The sequence below is a fragment of the Cebus imitator genome, unplaced genomic scaffold (assembly GCF_001604975.1).
Source record: "Cebus imitator isolate Cc_AM_T3 unplaced genomic scaffold, Cebus_imitator-1.0 Scaffold192, whole genome shotgun sequence".
Lineage (NCBI taxonomy): Eukaryota > Metazoa > Chordata > Mammalia > Primates > Cebidae > Cebus > Cebus imitator.
In genome coordinates, this window is record NW_016107507.1 from 232,771 (window position 1) to 249,901 (window position 17,131).

General features: G+C 37.9%; 1 protein-coding gene across 1 annotated transcript in view; it reads left to right on the forward strand.

Moving 5' to 3' along the window:
- Positions 1 to 17,131, forward strand: part of PRKAR2B (protein kinase cAMP-dependent type II regulatory subunit beta) — a 103,585-nt gene that overhangs the window by 65,840 nt on the left and 20,614 nt on the right. Inside the window, exons 3-4 of the mRNA XM_017546927.2 lie at positions 2,531 to 2,583; positions 9,324 to 9,407. Of these exons, the coding sequence (XP_017402416.1) occupies positions 2,531 to 2,583; positions 9,324 to 9,407 (137 nt within the window). The remainder of the gene's footprint in view (positions 1 to 2,530; positions 2,584 to 9,323; positions 9,408 to 17,131) is intronic.

The window sequence follows — 17,131 nt, forward strand, 5'->3', positions numbered from 1 at the left end:
ACCACCTCGTTGAATGTGTTCATTCTATGAACATGGCCAGCTTCGTGGGCCCTGCACTGTCAAGGGCTGTGCATTTGCTTTAATGCTCTGCTTTTGTTGTCTTCTGGAAAGTCTTAATATTTGAAGATGGGGCCCATATATATATTTTTTTCTTGTTCTGGGCCTTACAAATTATGTAGCAGTCCTGCCTGTGAAGTTGGCTGTCTCTAAGGACAGAAAGTTAGAGAGCCAAGCTTTAGAAGTAGATGTCTTTGTGCTCTCTGGAGAGTTGCAGCCAACCCAGTTAATGTGTCCCAGACACATTGGCAGAGCCCTCCCTATTGAGTGCCTCAGGCTGTCCAGCCTGATACTGTGAAACATTTAATTTATTTAACAAACTTTATTACTTCCCATTTCTTGCTCATCAAGCAATCTTTCAGTAGTGACTTGGCTGCTTCTGTGGTTTTTCCAGCAGGGAGAGATCTAGCTAGTTGGGCTGGTCCCATCCTTTGCTCAGGAAGGTAGTTACTAAATTGGCATTCTGGTTTCATGTGTCAGTGAGATTCTTTAATGTGAGCCTGCTTCTGCATGACTGGGCCATTTCTGTGGCCAAAGGCTGAAGTCCAGGAATTATGCTGGTAAATTCACCAAAGCAGTCATGTGTAGAATAGTGGTTCAGAGCAAGAGCTTTGGAGTCAAGACAAGCAGTCCTGGATAAAATGTAGGTCCTGCCACTTACTAGGATGATCTTGGCTTTCCTGTGCTCTAGTGTTTCATCTGTCAAGTGATGACATTAACACCTACCTTAAGGTTGTTGTGAGGTTGAATGAGATAATGTACTTTAGATCAGGGCTTCTCAGCCTCAGTACTGTTGACATTTTTGGCCAGATAATTCTTTATGTTCAGGGTGGGACATTCCATACATCATAGGATGCTTCCAGCATCCCTGGCCTGTACCCAGTAGATGCTAGTGGCATCCCTCTAACCCCCTGTAGTCATGACAATTAAAATGTCACAGAGGCAGAATTACCCCTGTGGAGGGCACAATAGGACTTGGTTAAGAATCACTGGTCCAGGTGTATAGAGTGGTGCTTGGGGGAAAGAAAATGTCAAGTTTTGTGATTATAATAATAATGGGGGAATAGTAGTACCAAAGATGATAATACTTTTGATGCTACCCTGAGGCCCCTAGGAAGACATTTGTCCTTTCATTTGTTCTTTGTTCCTAAATGTTTACATCTATGCCAGAATAAACTCCATATCGATTAAATAGTACATGTAAAAATCTCTGCCTTTAAACAACTGAATGAAAAAAGAAGTAAATCTTTAGGTTTGTAAATAAGAAAAGGGTTTTCAAGGTCAAAAGCAGTGATACTTCTGTGATGTTTAATGTTGGGTTTAAAACACACTGGGGAATTTTCTTTCCTTATAGATGTCATGACATTAAAAATAAACATGCATAGTCTATAAAAACTTTATAATAATCATTGAAAAGCAAATTGAATAAAATGATTATGAATAATATGACAGATAAAGTAGTATTAAAATACTAATTTAAGTCAAAAAGAAAACCAGAGATTTCCTATAGATATGGACAAAGGAGTAAATACCATCAGCCTGTACACATTTGAAAATAGTTCAAATTTAATAATTTTTAAAAAATTTAAATTGTTTAAATTGACAAAGATTTTAAGTAATAGTATCCAATTCTGTTGTATAGTTAGGGGAATCTTATTACATATTTTTTATTGGACAGTGGATGAGTACAACCCTTCTAGAAAGAAACATGGCGATAAATGTGCCCTAAAAAATGGTTATGCCATTTAATAGTCCTCCAAAATAACTTTGGGAATAATGCCTACAGCATGCTTTGAAATATAGACAAATATTTATGCATGAAGATGTTTATTGCAAAGTTGTTTTACTGTCAGCCAGCTAAATGTTCAGCATTAAAGAAGTAGTTAATTACAGCATATGATAATCTGCAGTCTTTAAATGCAGTATTTATACAGTGTTTCTAATGACTGTTCTCGTAGTGTTAAATCAAAAAAGCAGGTTTTTAAGTTGCATATTCAGTATAAACTCAACCCAGAAAAAAGACTGGAAGGAAATATGCAAAATGTTAATATTTGTTCCTGAAGTATGTAAAATGTTAATATTTGTTCCATAATATTTGGATTATGGATAATTTGTGAAAGTCACAACTATATGATTAAATTGATCATTTCATGGCAGATAGCGTTTTCTTTTGTTTCTGTTGTTTTAGGTGATGTTTAAATATGCCTTGGAAATGAAAATTAAAGGATTTAAGCTATATTTCTCTAAATAGGAGAAATCAATGCCCTAAAATACAGCTTTATTTTTAAATAAACTCCTTATAAATTGCAATATGAAACCAGTTTTGGGGGGTAGACTGCTTCCCCTCGTTGAGGTGAATTAATGTTTTTTAATACTGTGGTACCCTTTTTGTTAATTAAGTGTTAACGATGTACTCATTGTAGTATGGTTTTTGATGAAACTATCTTTAAAATGTTCATTTTTATATTTATAGTGTGTGCAGAAGCTTATAATCCTGATGAAGAAGAAGATGATGCAGAGTCCAGGGTATGTAATTTACTGAAGGAATGAATTTTATTGGATGCCCTTGTCATATTGTCTATAAAATAGTAATAGAAAAGGTGTTAACAGATACACAGGTTAACAGGAGACAAAATGGAGTTGTTTTGACTATTTCTTTTCCTAGTCTTATCTCCAATAGCCTACTCCTGCTGTAAGTCTTGCAGACTTGTTTTTATCCAAAGAGTATTTTTCTTTGCAAAATATATCCTGGTGATGAAAAACGTTTTCAGCTGTCTTTCTCATAGTGATAATATTATTTTTCTTAGACAGTGTTTCCAGTAAACAAAAATACTGGGAAAGACCTTCTATTCCTGTTAATTTATAGCAACAGAAAGCTACTCTGCAACAAACAAATCACAGTAAAATTACATCTAGTGTGTCAGCATACAGTTAGGATTATTTTTTAAATTTGTGAGTCTTCATAGTTTGCTCAGCAGCGGACCTCTTGCGGGCCCTAATGTTTTTGTAAGAGCTTATCCACTGTGGTTTGAGCAGTTTTTAAGCTGTGTCTTTCAGCTCAGCTCTATTCTTTATTTAGCAAAAAGTAAACTAAGAGATTACTATGCCTGGAAATGGAAAGTAATAATTTCCGTGCCACCCTCCTCCCCTTTTTTTGAGTACATACGTTGCGAAGTGCCTCTTGTCTCTTTGGCCTTAAACAGTATAAGCAAAAACTTATTTTTGTAGCTCTGAAGAGTACTTAAGTAAGATTGAGGTTTCATGTGGAGCAGCAGATAATACGTCCCTAAGTCATTATATCATTAAGCTCCTTGAAACGTATGTAAAATCCAGTGGCATCAGGAGGTTTACAAAACGGAAGATCTTGAAATCCCATTTTATTCCTGGACCCATGGGGATTCCCACTACCAGGGAAGCTCATTTCTCAATACTAGAACTTCAGTTATTTTTGTGAAGTCCATAAATCCCAGCCTGGAAATTATGTTGTTTTAGGATTAAGGTATTTTTACTAAGCTGCGATTTGCTGTTATTGCTTTGTATAGCCTAAAAAACTAGACCTCGCCGACGGCATACTTTATGTATCTAGAAGAAACAATACTGGGTGACATTGAAGGCAACATACATTCTTTTTTTTTTTTTTTAAAGATTTTATTTTTTTATTTTTTATTTATTTATTTTTTTTTTTGAGACAGAGTTTTGCTCTTCTTATCCAGGCTGGAGCGCAATGGCACGATCTCGGCTCACCGCAACCTCCGCCTCCTGGGTTCAGGCAATTCTCCTGCCTCAGCCTCCTGAGTAGCTGGGATTACAAGCACGCCCCACCATGCCCAGCTAATTTTTTGTATTTTTAGTAGAGACGGGGTTTCACCATGTTGACCAGGATGGTCTCGATCTCTTGACCTCGTGATCCACCCGCCTCGGCCTCCCAAAGTACTGGGATTACAGGCTTGAGCCACCGCGCCCGGCAACATACATTCTTTATAGTGTATATAAATGGATATGATAAAATTTAGTAATTGAGATAAGAGCAGTTGAGATGAGCTGGTTTAAATTAATAAAAACTAAATTAATGAACATTTGACAATAGAGTTTAAAAACAATATGCAATATCTCATTGATTCAAAAGCCGTTAGGCCTTGAGTTTTAGCTGCCATTTAATTCATGAGGTAAATAAAGTGTTTTGGCAGGTTCACTCCAGGTCATTTCTAACAGTTTTGTTGGGGAGGCTATAGCAGTTAAGATTCCTTTGACTGTGTAAAACCTAACCCTGTCGAGACACATGTGAGAAAGACAATGGGGAGATTATCAGACAGATGCTTGGAGATCATATTGAACTGCAGAAAGAGTTGAAAGGCCAAGCTGTAGGCTTGGCAGGTGGGAGCCAGCCCACCTGTGGGGTCCGTCAAGAGCAAGAATGTAAGACTTAGAGTATTGTCTCTACTGTGCTTCTCAATTCAAAATTCCAATTTCCCAAGAGTTACTTTCTTTTTTTTTCTTTTTTGAGACAGAGTCTCACTCTGTCCCTAGGCTGAACTGTGATCTCAGCCCACTGCAACCTCCACCTCCCAGGTTCAAGCAGTTCTTCTTCCTCAGCTCCCCAAGAGTTTCTGATGGACCCTGCTTTGGCCTAGGGTAGGGGCAGGGTCAAAAAGTCCAACCTACTTGAGAACCATATCTATAAATAAGGGCATTTTCTAGAGGAGGAGGAATCATTGTGGGTTGGCCATTTACCCTAAGAGCTGTTCCCTGTAACACCTTTTGAAGTTATTTTTAAGCGTTTTTTTTTGGTAATTAATGTGTTTATATATATTTGATTATAGCAAAATACTTGTAGGTTCTCAATTAGGTTGAGTATTCTCTCCTCTAAATGTGTTACTAAAAACTGTACTTATTTAGGTCTTAGAAACTATGAGGCAAACCACATCACATGCTTGGGAATGATTACTACAGATTTCAAAATTATTGAGATCTAGAAGGATATTGGGAAATATCTATGAGGAAAATGTATACTATATTGTGATAAAATGACATTTTATTTGGACATTTTTTATTGCTTCTGAGACTCACCAAATCCTTAAGTCTCTAGTATAATCAGAAATTTATCCTCTGATGTGAATTCAAAGAAAATGTAAATGCTTAAGACTCATTTTGAAAAATAACAGATTTTAGTTGGAATGCCTTTAGTAAATGAAAATTTAAGGGTTGTCTAGATCTAGCATGTAGAAACTGGTAGAGAAGAGCTGATAAATGTAAGGGTAGAGTACTTTTATGTTTCTCCACAAATCTGGCCTGGTGCTGGGTGTAAAGTGGTGAGCAAATGGACAAGTCTCTACCCTCTTGGAGCTTTCAGTCACAGGCAGACAAGTAAATAAATTAATGAATAGTTGCAAAACATGAAGTGCTAAAGAAACAGTGAAACAAAGTGTAGGAATCAAAACACAGCCCCCAAGCCAGCAGGGGTCCTGATACTATGGAATGGTTGAAGCAGGCATCGTTGAGGTTAGGCTGAAAGGATGGGCAGGCGGAGTCTGGCCAGAAGCCCCTCAGTGCATTTTAGATCGAGCTGAGCCTGGCAGAGGGGAGGGCAGGTGGAGCCCACAATACCCGAGTGGCTGTATTGAGGGTAGAAAAGGATGGAATGGGGATTTAATTCTCACCAAATGTGATGAAGTCCACTGAGGTTTTAAGCTGGAAAAGGGAGCATTCTGATTTAAATTTTTGAAAGATTATTTTCAGCTCTGTGTGGAGAATGAGTGGGACAAATATGAAAATATCTGGTGTAGATGTCTCCTGGCTAACAACATAGATACAGTGTTTTTGTTTGTTTGGTTGGTTGGTTGGTTTTTGAAATGGAGTCTTGCTTTGTCACCCAGGCTGGAGTGCAGTGGCGTCTCAGCTCACTGCAACCTCTGCCCCTGGGTTCAAGCAATTCTCATGCCTCAGCCTCTGACTGGGACTATGGGATTGCGTCACCACACCTCACTAATTTTTGTATTTTTAGTAGAAATGGGGGTGTCACCCTGTTGACTAGGCTGGTCTTGAACTCCTGGCCTTAAGTGATCCACCCACCTTGGCCTCCCAAAGTACTGGGATTACCAGCATGAGCCGCTGTGCCTGACAAATATCCAGTGTTGTTTAAAGAAAATGTCTAAGTTTAAACCTTACTTATTAACTGGTTTTCTAATTTCTTTTTTAATTGAAAGGCAGCAGAGGTTTAGAGCAGAAATTGGCAAACTTTTTTTGGTAAAGTTTTTTTTTTAACTGAAAAATGCACTATTTTCAGAGAATAAACATTTTAGGCTTGGGGGGGTTATAGGATCTCCTTTGAAAGGACTCAGCTCTGCTGTAGTAGCTTCAAAGCAGCTGTAGGTAATATATTAATGAAAGGCATGTCTGTTGTGTTCCACTAAAACTTTATTTATGACACTTGAATTTGACTTTAATATAATTTTTATGTGTCAAGAAATATTATCATTTGTTTGATTTTTGCCCCCAGTCATTAAAAAATGTAAAATTATTCTTAGCCTGGAAGCCATACAAAAACAGCTTTGCCTGCAGGTATAGTTTGCTGATCCGTGGCTTAGAGTCTAGACTCTGAAGCTGGCCTAGCTGGCATGGATCCTAGCTCTGCACCTTATGGACTGGATGACACTGGGAAAATTATTTGGGCAAGTTCATTTCCTTAACTCTCAATTTCTTGTTTTCTTATTATTTTTTTTGAGATGGAGTCTTACTCTGTTGCCGAGGGTGGAGTGCAATGGCAGGATCTCGGGTCACTGCAACCTCCACCCCCCACTGATTCAAGTGATTCTCCTGCTCTAGTCTCCTAAGTAGCTGGGATTACAGGTGCCTGCCACCATGCCCAGCTAATTTTTTTTTAATTTTTATTTTTAGTAGAGATGGGGTTTCACCATCTTGGCCAGGCTGGTCTTGAACTCATCTCCTTGTGATCCACCTGCCTAGGCCTCGCAAAGTGCTAGGATCACAGGTGTGAGCCACCACACTCAGCCTAACTTTAAATTTCTTAACCTCTGCTTTATGGGATCTGTCACTAGGATAAAATGAGTTAATATTAGTAAAGCTCTTAAAATAGTACCTGCCATGTATTTATGCTATGTTTGTTTAACAAATAAAATTTGTATCTGAAATCAGGAATTAATTTTAATGAAAATCAAAGTGGCCTCTAGTAGACTAAAAAAATCCCACTTTAGGTGTATTGCTGAGGTCCCAGTGATACAGAGACAGATGCTGTAGGTGGGATCACGCCAAACCCTGGAGAAAAAACATGGGAGAGTATCTTCAGAGCAGGTGGCTACAGTGCAAAGGAGCTGGAGTGTTGGAGACCACACCTGCTTTCTGACTGTTTACTTTCCCCAGTGAAGAGGGATTTACTGACGAGGTTAATGACAGAGAGTGGACTTTGGGTGCTGAGGAGTAATGGCAGGGTGAGGGAAAAGGGAGACAGGAGAGAACAGTAGACTAGAGTGATGCAGGTGTGGTTGAAAAACAAAGACTACTTAGAAGTGGTCATTGTTAAGACAGGTAGCAGGAAGAAGAGAGAAGAGGAAAAAGCTGGATTTCTGTGTGAAGGCTTATAGGAATTGAATGAGGTGGGGAGAAAGACTTTAAATTGACCAGAGCAATGCAGGTGCATGATGCTGGCACCCTCTCCTCCCCACCTTTCCTTTCTGAGAACAGAACTTCTCAGCAGGCAGACATCTCGGTTACTTCGGTTTGAAGTTCTTGATGGATTCTGTGAAGTGAGAAATGACTTTTTGTTCTGTTTTAGTGTTAGCCTTCCTTATTTGAAGGAGGAGGGAGTGAAGTTTGGTTGGTGTGATTTGGTTAATCCCTAAATTTTGAAGCTTTCTTGTGCGGCAGTGAGTGAGGAGACCCCGGGGTCTGCTTTGTCCGTGTTTGTGTGTCATCTTAGAATCTAGTTTCAGATGAATATTGGGCAGATAGTAAACAAAGGTTTACATGTACCTTACCCTTAGAGGGGAAAGTACAGTGACCCTTTCTCTCACTAGCTAATAGTTGTTTCATGTAGTGTATACACAATGCAAATAAATGGTATATATATCAATAGTTTACGTATAAATAGTATACCAATACTATAAATCTCAATTCTTTTCAGGCTTATAATTTTCATTAAATTTTAGCCATATGCTATGGTTTGAAATGGTGATTTAAATTTCCCATTGTGTGTTTTGATGTTTGTGGATATAAACCCCACTGCTGTCTGATTTCGTGAGCTCTTATGGTGGCGCCAGCTGCCTGAAGAGGCACAGCACCTGCCCATCAGCTCTTGTGGTCACTCTTTGAGTGAGCATTGGAACAGGAAAGGGTGGTACATAGGTCTTCAGGAAACCAACTCCGTGTCTGCTGCTTTTAGGACTACGCCTTGCCCCTCTAACACATTTTGTAGTTACAAACTGCTCATGTTTTCGAAAGAGTAGACCTTTTGGTCCAAGTCAATTGAGCCTCCTGCTAGTCAAAAGGGACTCCGAGAGATAGCAAGCCACACTTACAGGGCATTTTGCCCGTCTTCATCCTCTAGAATACAAGTTTAGTGAGAATCTAGCACACTAGTTTCCTTGAGTTCCTTCCAAAATCAGTGCACCAGCCAGCCTCCCTGGACGCCTTTTCCCTAGAACATGTATTCTCCTGGAGCGGCAGTGCATGATTGCTCTCTCCCTTCCGAAAACCACTTGCTCACTGTGGGGCAGGTACATACCACTTGTGTAAAAATATACTTAGCATCTAATGCAATATACATTTTAAACATTTTCTTGTTTCCAGAGAGCTTATCAAGATTCAAAGGAAAGAACTACATCCTGAAAGAAGATTAAGCTCAGTAGAAACAGAATGAGGGCAGTCCAGATTTTCAGTGTAGTTGCTGACACCTGTTGCCCTATCGTACGGGTCCCCACTGGCTGGGAGCTTTGGAGCCAATCACAGTTCTGTACATAATGAACTTGCTAACCTGGGGGAAAATACACTTTTGAAAAAGCATTTCAGTGCTGATGTGATGAGTGGATACCAACCTCCCTCACACAAGGTGAATTATGTTCCCCTACTTAGGAGGGCTCATAGTTACTAGTCACCTAAAGTGAATCTCAGCACCAACCTAAAGCGAACTTGAGCACTAACAGCTCTTCTTTCTAATGTCTCTACTGATTTTTGTTAGATTTAAAAAAAAATCTCTTTGAGTGACATGGTATTGGCTAATGTCTTTGTTTTTTTTAAATCTGGTATCCTTTTAGATTATACATCCAAAAACTGATGATCAGAGAAATAGATTGCAAGAGGCCTGCAAAGACATCCTGCTGTTTAAGAATCTGGATCCGGTAAGATAAATCTTAATAACAGAATTGGCTTTTTTTATTCCAGTGAGTGTTAAGAACTGTGTAGGGTCTTGAGTTTTGCCCTCTTTATAAGCTGACATCACCCTGGGGTGTTGGTAAATCGCCTTGTGGATGCCTGCATGCACAGTAGATTGAACTGCAGGAAAAGAATACTGAGTTTGAGGTAATACACTGCTGCTGGAGCAAGAAGTAAACAAGCCTGAGGTATTTGTCCTGAAGATATTGTCTCAGGGCTCCAAACACAGCCCTGAGAAATGGCCCCGCTAAAAAGAGGTTAGGACATTGCCTTTTTTGTACACCCAGCAGGAATATGCAGGGATGCTCAGGGCCCACGGAGGATTGCTTTTCTTTACAGCCGGTAATAGTAATTATCTTTGAATGTGTATAACCTCTATATTATACAGATTAAAAGTAACATTTCACTTGATTTTAAGGTTTTTTTCCCCCTTTGTTTTGGAAATCTCTAATCTTTGGTTGTGGTATGTCTAGAATACTCACTCTTGGTATGAGTGCGCATGCTGTTCAGACTTTGCCTTGTACAGTGATGTACATACTCTGCTTCCTTCATCGCAGATTATGCTTAATCACTGCAGTATAGTCATTTAGGAGAGAACCTCTGCTGCCATATTCCAAATATGAAAGTAGAGTCAACTTTTGTAATTTACCTCTACTTTTTTGTTTGGCCAAACACACCATCTTCTAGCTTTTGGTGATGTTTTAGAGGAGCAGTGTTAAATTAAGACCTGCTCTTTTTAAAATGAGGTCTTTTTAAAAAGGACGTTTTTATAAAGACTCTGATACTGCATCATTCCAGTTCTATACTGGGTCCTATTTACATTCTGAAATATTAAAAAAAATCTCCTTTGTTTCTAGTATCATTTTTATTTATATCATGCCTTCCAGGAACACAGTACATCGTCTGACTTTGGAGATTTATGTTAGGACCACACATTACAAGTTTGTATGTCCATCTTTGAGTCTCCATTACTGGCCCTGACAGGCCTAAATTTGACCGTACCCAAGATCCATCAGTCACTTCATCTCTGCATTGTCTGAGGGCAGGAACTGTGTCTTTTGCGTTTTTGCATCAGTCTTTAAGTAGCAGATGGCTCTAGGCTCTCAAAAGAAAACATGGGACTGAGACAAGAATGCTTTAGGTTATCTTTTTGTTCAGGAAAGAGGTCCTGATCCAGACCCAAGAACGGGTTCTTGGATCCCGTGCAAAAATGAGTTCAGGGTGAGTCAGTAAAGTGAAAGCAACTTTATTAAGAAAGTGAAGGAATAGAAGAATGGCTACTTTATAGACAGACCAGCCCCGAGGGATGCTGGTTGCCTATTTTTATGGTTATTTCTTGATGGTATGCTAAACAAGGAGCCTATTATTCTTGTCTCCCCTTTTTAGACCATATAGGGTAACTTCCTGATGTTGCCATGGCGCATTGGTAAACTGTCATGGTGGGAGTATAGCAGTAAGGACAACCAGAGGTCACTCTCATCACCTTCTTGGTTTTGGTCAGCTTCTTGACTGCAACCTGTTTTATCAGCAGGGTCTTTATGACCCGTATCTTGTGCAGACCTGCAGTTTCATCCTTTGACTTAGAATGCCTTAACCATCTGGGAATGCAGCCCAGTAGGTTTTAGCCTCATTTACCCAGCGCCTATTCAAGATGAAGTTGCTCTGGTTCACACATCTCTGACACTTTTATAGTTATCTAAGCATAGATATTTAATCCTGTTTAGTTTTGGATAGATTTGTTATTTGTAATAAAATGATGGTGCTTAAATAATAGCTAACTCAAGTCTTGTTAAAAGTTATACCAAAGCCTTGAACATAGTTACAGCCTCATGGTATGAATTCAGTTGTGCAGAGTGGCCCTGATACATGTTTGTCCATTCAAGTTCATTTGCTCAGTTCATTCAATCCACATTTACTGAGTGCCATCACTTACCAGCAGCGGAGGTAAGTGCTGAGGAAGCAAAGACCTATTTTAGTACCCTGAGTTGATATCAAAGCTAGCCTGTGGATCACATATTCTTTAAGGCAAGGACCAATTTAGTATTTACTCTTTTGCTGCAGATGCACATGGAAGGCAATGGTAAAATTAATCCTTAGTTTTACACTTAGAGGTAGGCTTTAGTCAAAAATTCTGTATTTTTTTACTAGAATTTTACATGGGAAAATTTCAGAGGTCACCCAAAACAGTGCTTCTCAAGCTTTAATATACTGATGTGTCATCAGGGGATCTTGATAAAAGGCAGATTTGGATTCACGTGGTCTGGAGTGAAGCCTGAAAAGTCTGCATTTCTCACAAGCTCCCAGATAATGTTCATGCTCTTGGCCCAGAATGTACTTTGAATAACAAGGGCTAGAGATAGATGTGAATATGTTTAAGTTTAGTATTTGGTTACTGTTATATATGTTATGTTGTTTGCATGCTTTCATATTCAGTGATCCAGTATTTTAATGCTTCAGCGGGGACTAAGCCATGAAATTCTGATGTCTATAGGGTTAAGTGATACATAGGCATGAATGAAATCATTGCTAGGTATGCTTTACTGGGATGCTGCCTCTTCTGTCTTCTAAATTAAATTGATCTTCCTTGCCATTTCAACTTCAGCTCTTTAAAAGCATTGTGAACATTTTGGTTGCATTTAAAACTATTAATGCTTTTGATATTGCAGTCTGGCAAGAAAGTATCTTTGCTTAGTGTGATTGTAAACATAGGAGTTGTTTTAGACTTTTTTCACTGCTTTGCTTAAGGATTTCAATATGTATTTAAAAAACCAACTCACAGAGGGAAAAAAAGAAAAATCCAGTTTCTGAATTGTCATGATTGAAGGTTTTATAGAAGAAGCAAATGTATTTACATAGTAGTTTTCAAAAGATTTTTTTGAATTTGAGATCAGACCACCTTGAATTACTCCCTTACTATTCACATTCTTCTAGACATGATACAGGATATAAGTAAGTAAAATTTATTTTTCCCAACAAATTACCACCTGGAATAAGACATTTAGCCCAAAACATGGCAGATTGGAGGTTTTAGTTTAAGCTCATATTGTAAAATGGCTTTCTAGATTTTTTTATGATACACATCATGTACGATAACCCAAATGTGTTTTAATTGAATTACATACTCAGCTCATATAATCTGCTTATCATGCAGCTTCTTTCATTTTAATCTCTTGACTACCCACTATGTTTCAAGGCCTGTTGAAGGTATTGGACGCCATAAAGATATTTAGAGATGGTTGTTGTCTTTTTGGAATTTGGAATTTAATAAGGGTACAAACACATCTGCAAAGCATGTTGGGAAAACACGATACATGCTGTAATATTGTCAGGGCACGGTGAGAGGATGTCTGTCTCTTAGCCTGCCCTAATGATTCAGAAAGCTGGAGAGGTCCCTGAGCTGTGCCTTCAAAAGTGAGGAGGGAATCACCAGGTGAGGAAAAGTACAGAGTGTTATCACTAGAGCCTGAAGTGGCAACCATCCAGCAATGGATGGCCTCCATCTAGTGACGGGAATGATGGAGCCAAGATGTGGTTGTTGTATCATGATGGCCCATTCTTTCTTGAATGCCATGCTGTGGCACTGGATTGCCTTGTAGGCCGTGGGCAGAGCTGAAGAGTTTTAGAGAATGTAACTATCAGATTTATCTAAGGTCACTTTGGTGGTAATGTTGAGGATGGAGTTAAAGAGGGGAGAGTAACGGGGGAAGTGGACAGGAACAAAGGAGTGGAGCCCAGTAAGAAAATCAGGCCATGATGTAGGGAAAAGAAATGGGCCTGAACTCCAGGGAATGGGGAAAGGGACAGAAGAGAATGGTTTCACAAAATACTCAGGATTAACAGAACTTGGTACTTGGTGATTGATTTAATTGAGGACTGAAGGAAAGAGTCTAGGATGGCTCCTAGTGTCTAGCTGGAGTGATTGCGAAGTCGCTGCCTCTTCCTGAAATAGGAAAAGTTGAAGGATGACAGGGAAACAGTAATTACTAATTAGCAAGAAGAATGATCTTAGCTTTGTGTCTACTGTCTCATTTGAATTTTCTGAAGTCATTATTTAGCTTGAAAATCTTGCACTTCCTAGACTTCAGAATATTTTTCTGTGGAGAGCTGTATATTCATATGTTGAGCACAGCATTTATAATTATTAATCTCTTTGAAGATATTCTTTTCATGAATACTTTAATGCTCCACTCAGTAGGCCATTTTCCTTCTGAAATATTTCTAATTTGAGGCTAACTGAAATAATTTTCTTAGGCTATATGATAGGCTCTTTCATTAATGCAGAGTAAACTGTTATTTCTTAAGTGAGTCAGAACCCTTTACTGAGCTTAGTCTTGAATTGGCATTCTGTAGCAGAATTAGATGTGGATTTCCTACAGTAGTTGTCAGTCATCACGATAAGCCTTTGCATATTAAATATTTCCTAAGGTCTTTTCACTCTATGCATAATTGTGGGGAAATTACATTTTGATTGACTAGAACAGACACCTGTCACACAGAAAAGCTCTGAAAGAAAGAATTTTTCTGTATTTTATCAGGACTTGCATTTTCATATATCTATATATTAATACTTCAGTTTTATAATGTTTTCAAATGCAGCTAATTCCAACATAACAAAAAGTTACTATTAGTAATTTATTTCATCTTCTTTCCCCATTTGACATTTAGAGTCAGAACTAATCAATAAAACTGATGTTCACCCTCCACCTGCCTTAAGAAAGTCACAATATAAATAGCAAGTGCAACAAAATGTTAGTAAACCATTTAATCAACCTTTAGAATTTTGATAGGTGACCATATGTTGCCTGAGCTGATGAACTCATTTGGGTAGAATGGTCTCCGTGGGGCCAATTAGCACTATATCCAGAAAGGTCTGTTTTACTGCTACCTTGGCTTCGTCTTCAACCTTGGCTGCTGTTCCGCAAAAAGATGCCAGAGCTCACACGGGGACCCAAGGAGGGGATGAAAACCACTTCCTGCAAACCCATCACTATCATTCTTCCAAAAGATTTTCTTAGCCCATATGAAGATGTAAAATTATATTTCAGTTTAATTAGAGTTTTATTAGTTAATTAAAAAATAGAAATCAATATACACATAAGATTGATAAACACTCAAAAAGTACAAAAGAGTAGTCAGTGAAAGGAAATCTCCTTTCCACCTCTCCCTCTCAGAAACCCAGTTTCTTAGGAGCCTTTTACTACTAAAGTTCTTTTACTACTATCTTGTGTATTTTTCCAGGGTATATTCTTTTTCAAATTTTGGTGGCAGCAAAATCGACACAGTGTTCTGCCCTGTTCTTTTTTTTTCCTTTTTTTTTTGTGCAGACGGTCTGTCTTTGTTGCCCAGGCTGGAGTGCAGTGGCACGATCATGGTTCACTGCAACCTCCGCCTCCTGGGTTCAGGTGATTTCTTGTGCCTCAGCCTTCTGAGTAGCTGGGACATTTGTAGTAAACATGGGTTTTCGCTATGTTGGGCCAGGCTGGTCTGAAGCTCCTGGCTTAAAGTGATCTGCCTGCCTTAGCCTCTCACAGTGCTGGGATTATAGGCATGAGCCTCTGTGCCTGGCCTGCCCTGTTCTTTTCAAATTTAACACAATATCAGTATTTATAGAGGTTCCATATTTTTTTTTAAAAATATTTTTATCAGTATTGTTTATAGAAGTTTAAATTAGTAGCTTTTATGTATTATAAAACTAAACTATGATGATACATTAAGGTTTGGTGTTGCCACTGTGTTATAATTGTACATATAACAGAGCGGATTCCAAGTAGCAAAAACAATATTTAAAAAGAACAAAGTTGCAGGATTCATATTTCCTAAGTTTACAACTTACCACAAAGCTATGGTAATCAAAACAATATACTGGGCTAGGGGTAGAAATATAGAACAATTAAATGGAATTGAGAATCTAGAAAAAAACCTATATACTTATGGCCAAGTGATTTTTTTCCACAAGAGTGTTAAGACCATTCAGTAGAAAAAGGGTAGTTTCTTAAACAAATGGCGCTGAATCACTGGATATACACACACAAAAGAACAAAGCTGGACTCCTTTGCATATACAAGAATTAATTCAAAAGGTATTGAAGACCTAAGATATAAGAGCTTAAACTATAAAACTCTTAGAAGAAAACATAGGGGTAAGTCTTCATGGTCTTAGATTTAGCATTGGACTCTTAGAAACCAAAATCATAAGCAGAAAAGAAAAAAGAGATAAATTGGGACTTCATAAAAATGTGACATTTTTATACATCAAAGGACATTATTTTAACAAGTGAAAAGATAGTCTGCAGAAGCAAAAGTCATTTGCCAATCATATATCTGATAAAGATCTAGCGTCCAAAATCTATAAATAACACAACTCAACAACAACAACAACAAAAAACAACAAACCCAGTTTAGAACTGAGCAAAATAGCTTGAATATACAAATGACCAGCAATCAAATTTAAAAATTCCCCACGTGTTTAGTCATTAGAGAAATACAAATCAAAACTGTAATGAAATACCACTTCACCCCCACCAGGATAGTTATAATTTTTAAAAAGGAAAATAAAATGGTTTAAAATTAACCATTTTATTTATGTTGAGGTTACATAAATTTCACCTCAACAAATTTGTAGTTTCTTCTCGCCACTCCTTTTCAACATAGCACTAGAAGTCCTAACTAATGCAGTAAGACAAGAAAGTGTAGTAAAATGTATTGAGAAGGAAGAAATATAACTGTCTTTGTTTGCAGATGATATGATTATCTAAGCAGAAAATGGGAAAGACTTCCAGAGCTAGTAAGTGATTATAGCAAGGTTGCAGGATACAGGGTTAATCTACAAAAGTTAATCACTTCCCTGTGTATCAGCAGTGAATAAGTGGAATTTGAAATTAAAAATACAATATTATTTATATTAGTGTTCCCGCAAAAAAGAAATACTTAAATGTACATCTAACAAAAATATGTACAAGATCTATATGAGGAAAACAGTAAGATTATGAAGGAAATCAAGGAAGAACTTATTAAGTGGAGAGATTTCCATGTTCATGGATAGGAAGACCCATTATTGTCAAGATGTCAGTTTTTCCCAACTTGATCTGTAGATTCAATGCAATCCAAACGAACTGATCTTAAAGTTTGGAGAGGCAAAAGACCTAGGATAGCTAACACAATATTGAAGGAAAAGAACAAAGTTAGAATGTGAATACTGACTTCAAGACTTAGTATAAAGTGACAGTAATCAAAACAGTATAGTATTGGCAAAAGAATGCACGAATTGATCAGTAGAACAGAACAGAGAACCCAGTAGCAGCCCTACTTAAGTTAACTGATCTTTTACAAGGGAGCAAAGGTAACACAATGAAGCAAAGATAGTCTTTTCCACAAATGGTGCTGGAAAAACTAGACATCCACATGGAAAAAAAATGAATCTAGAAACAGACCTCATACTTTTCACAAAAATTAACTCAAAGTAGATCACAGACCTAAATGTAAAACATAAAACTATAAAACTCCTAGGAGATAACATGAGAGAAAATCTAGATGACCTTGGATTTGGTGATAACTTTTTAGATATAACACCAATGGCACAATCCATGAAAGGAAGAATTGATAAGCTGGGCTTATTAAAACTAGAAATTTATTTGCTGCAAAAGACACTGTCAGCAGAATGAAAAGACAGGTTACTGACTGGAGGAAATATT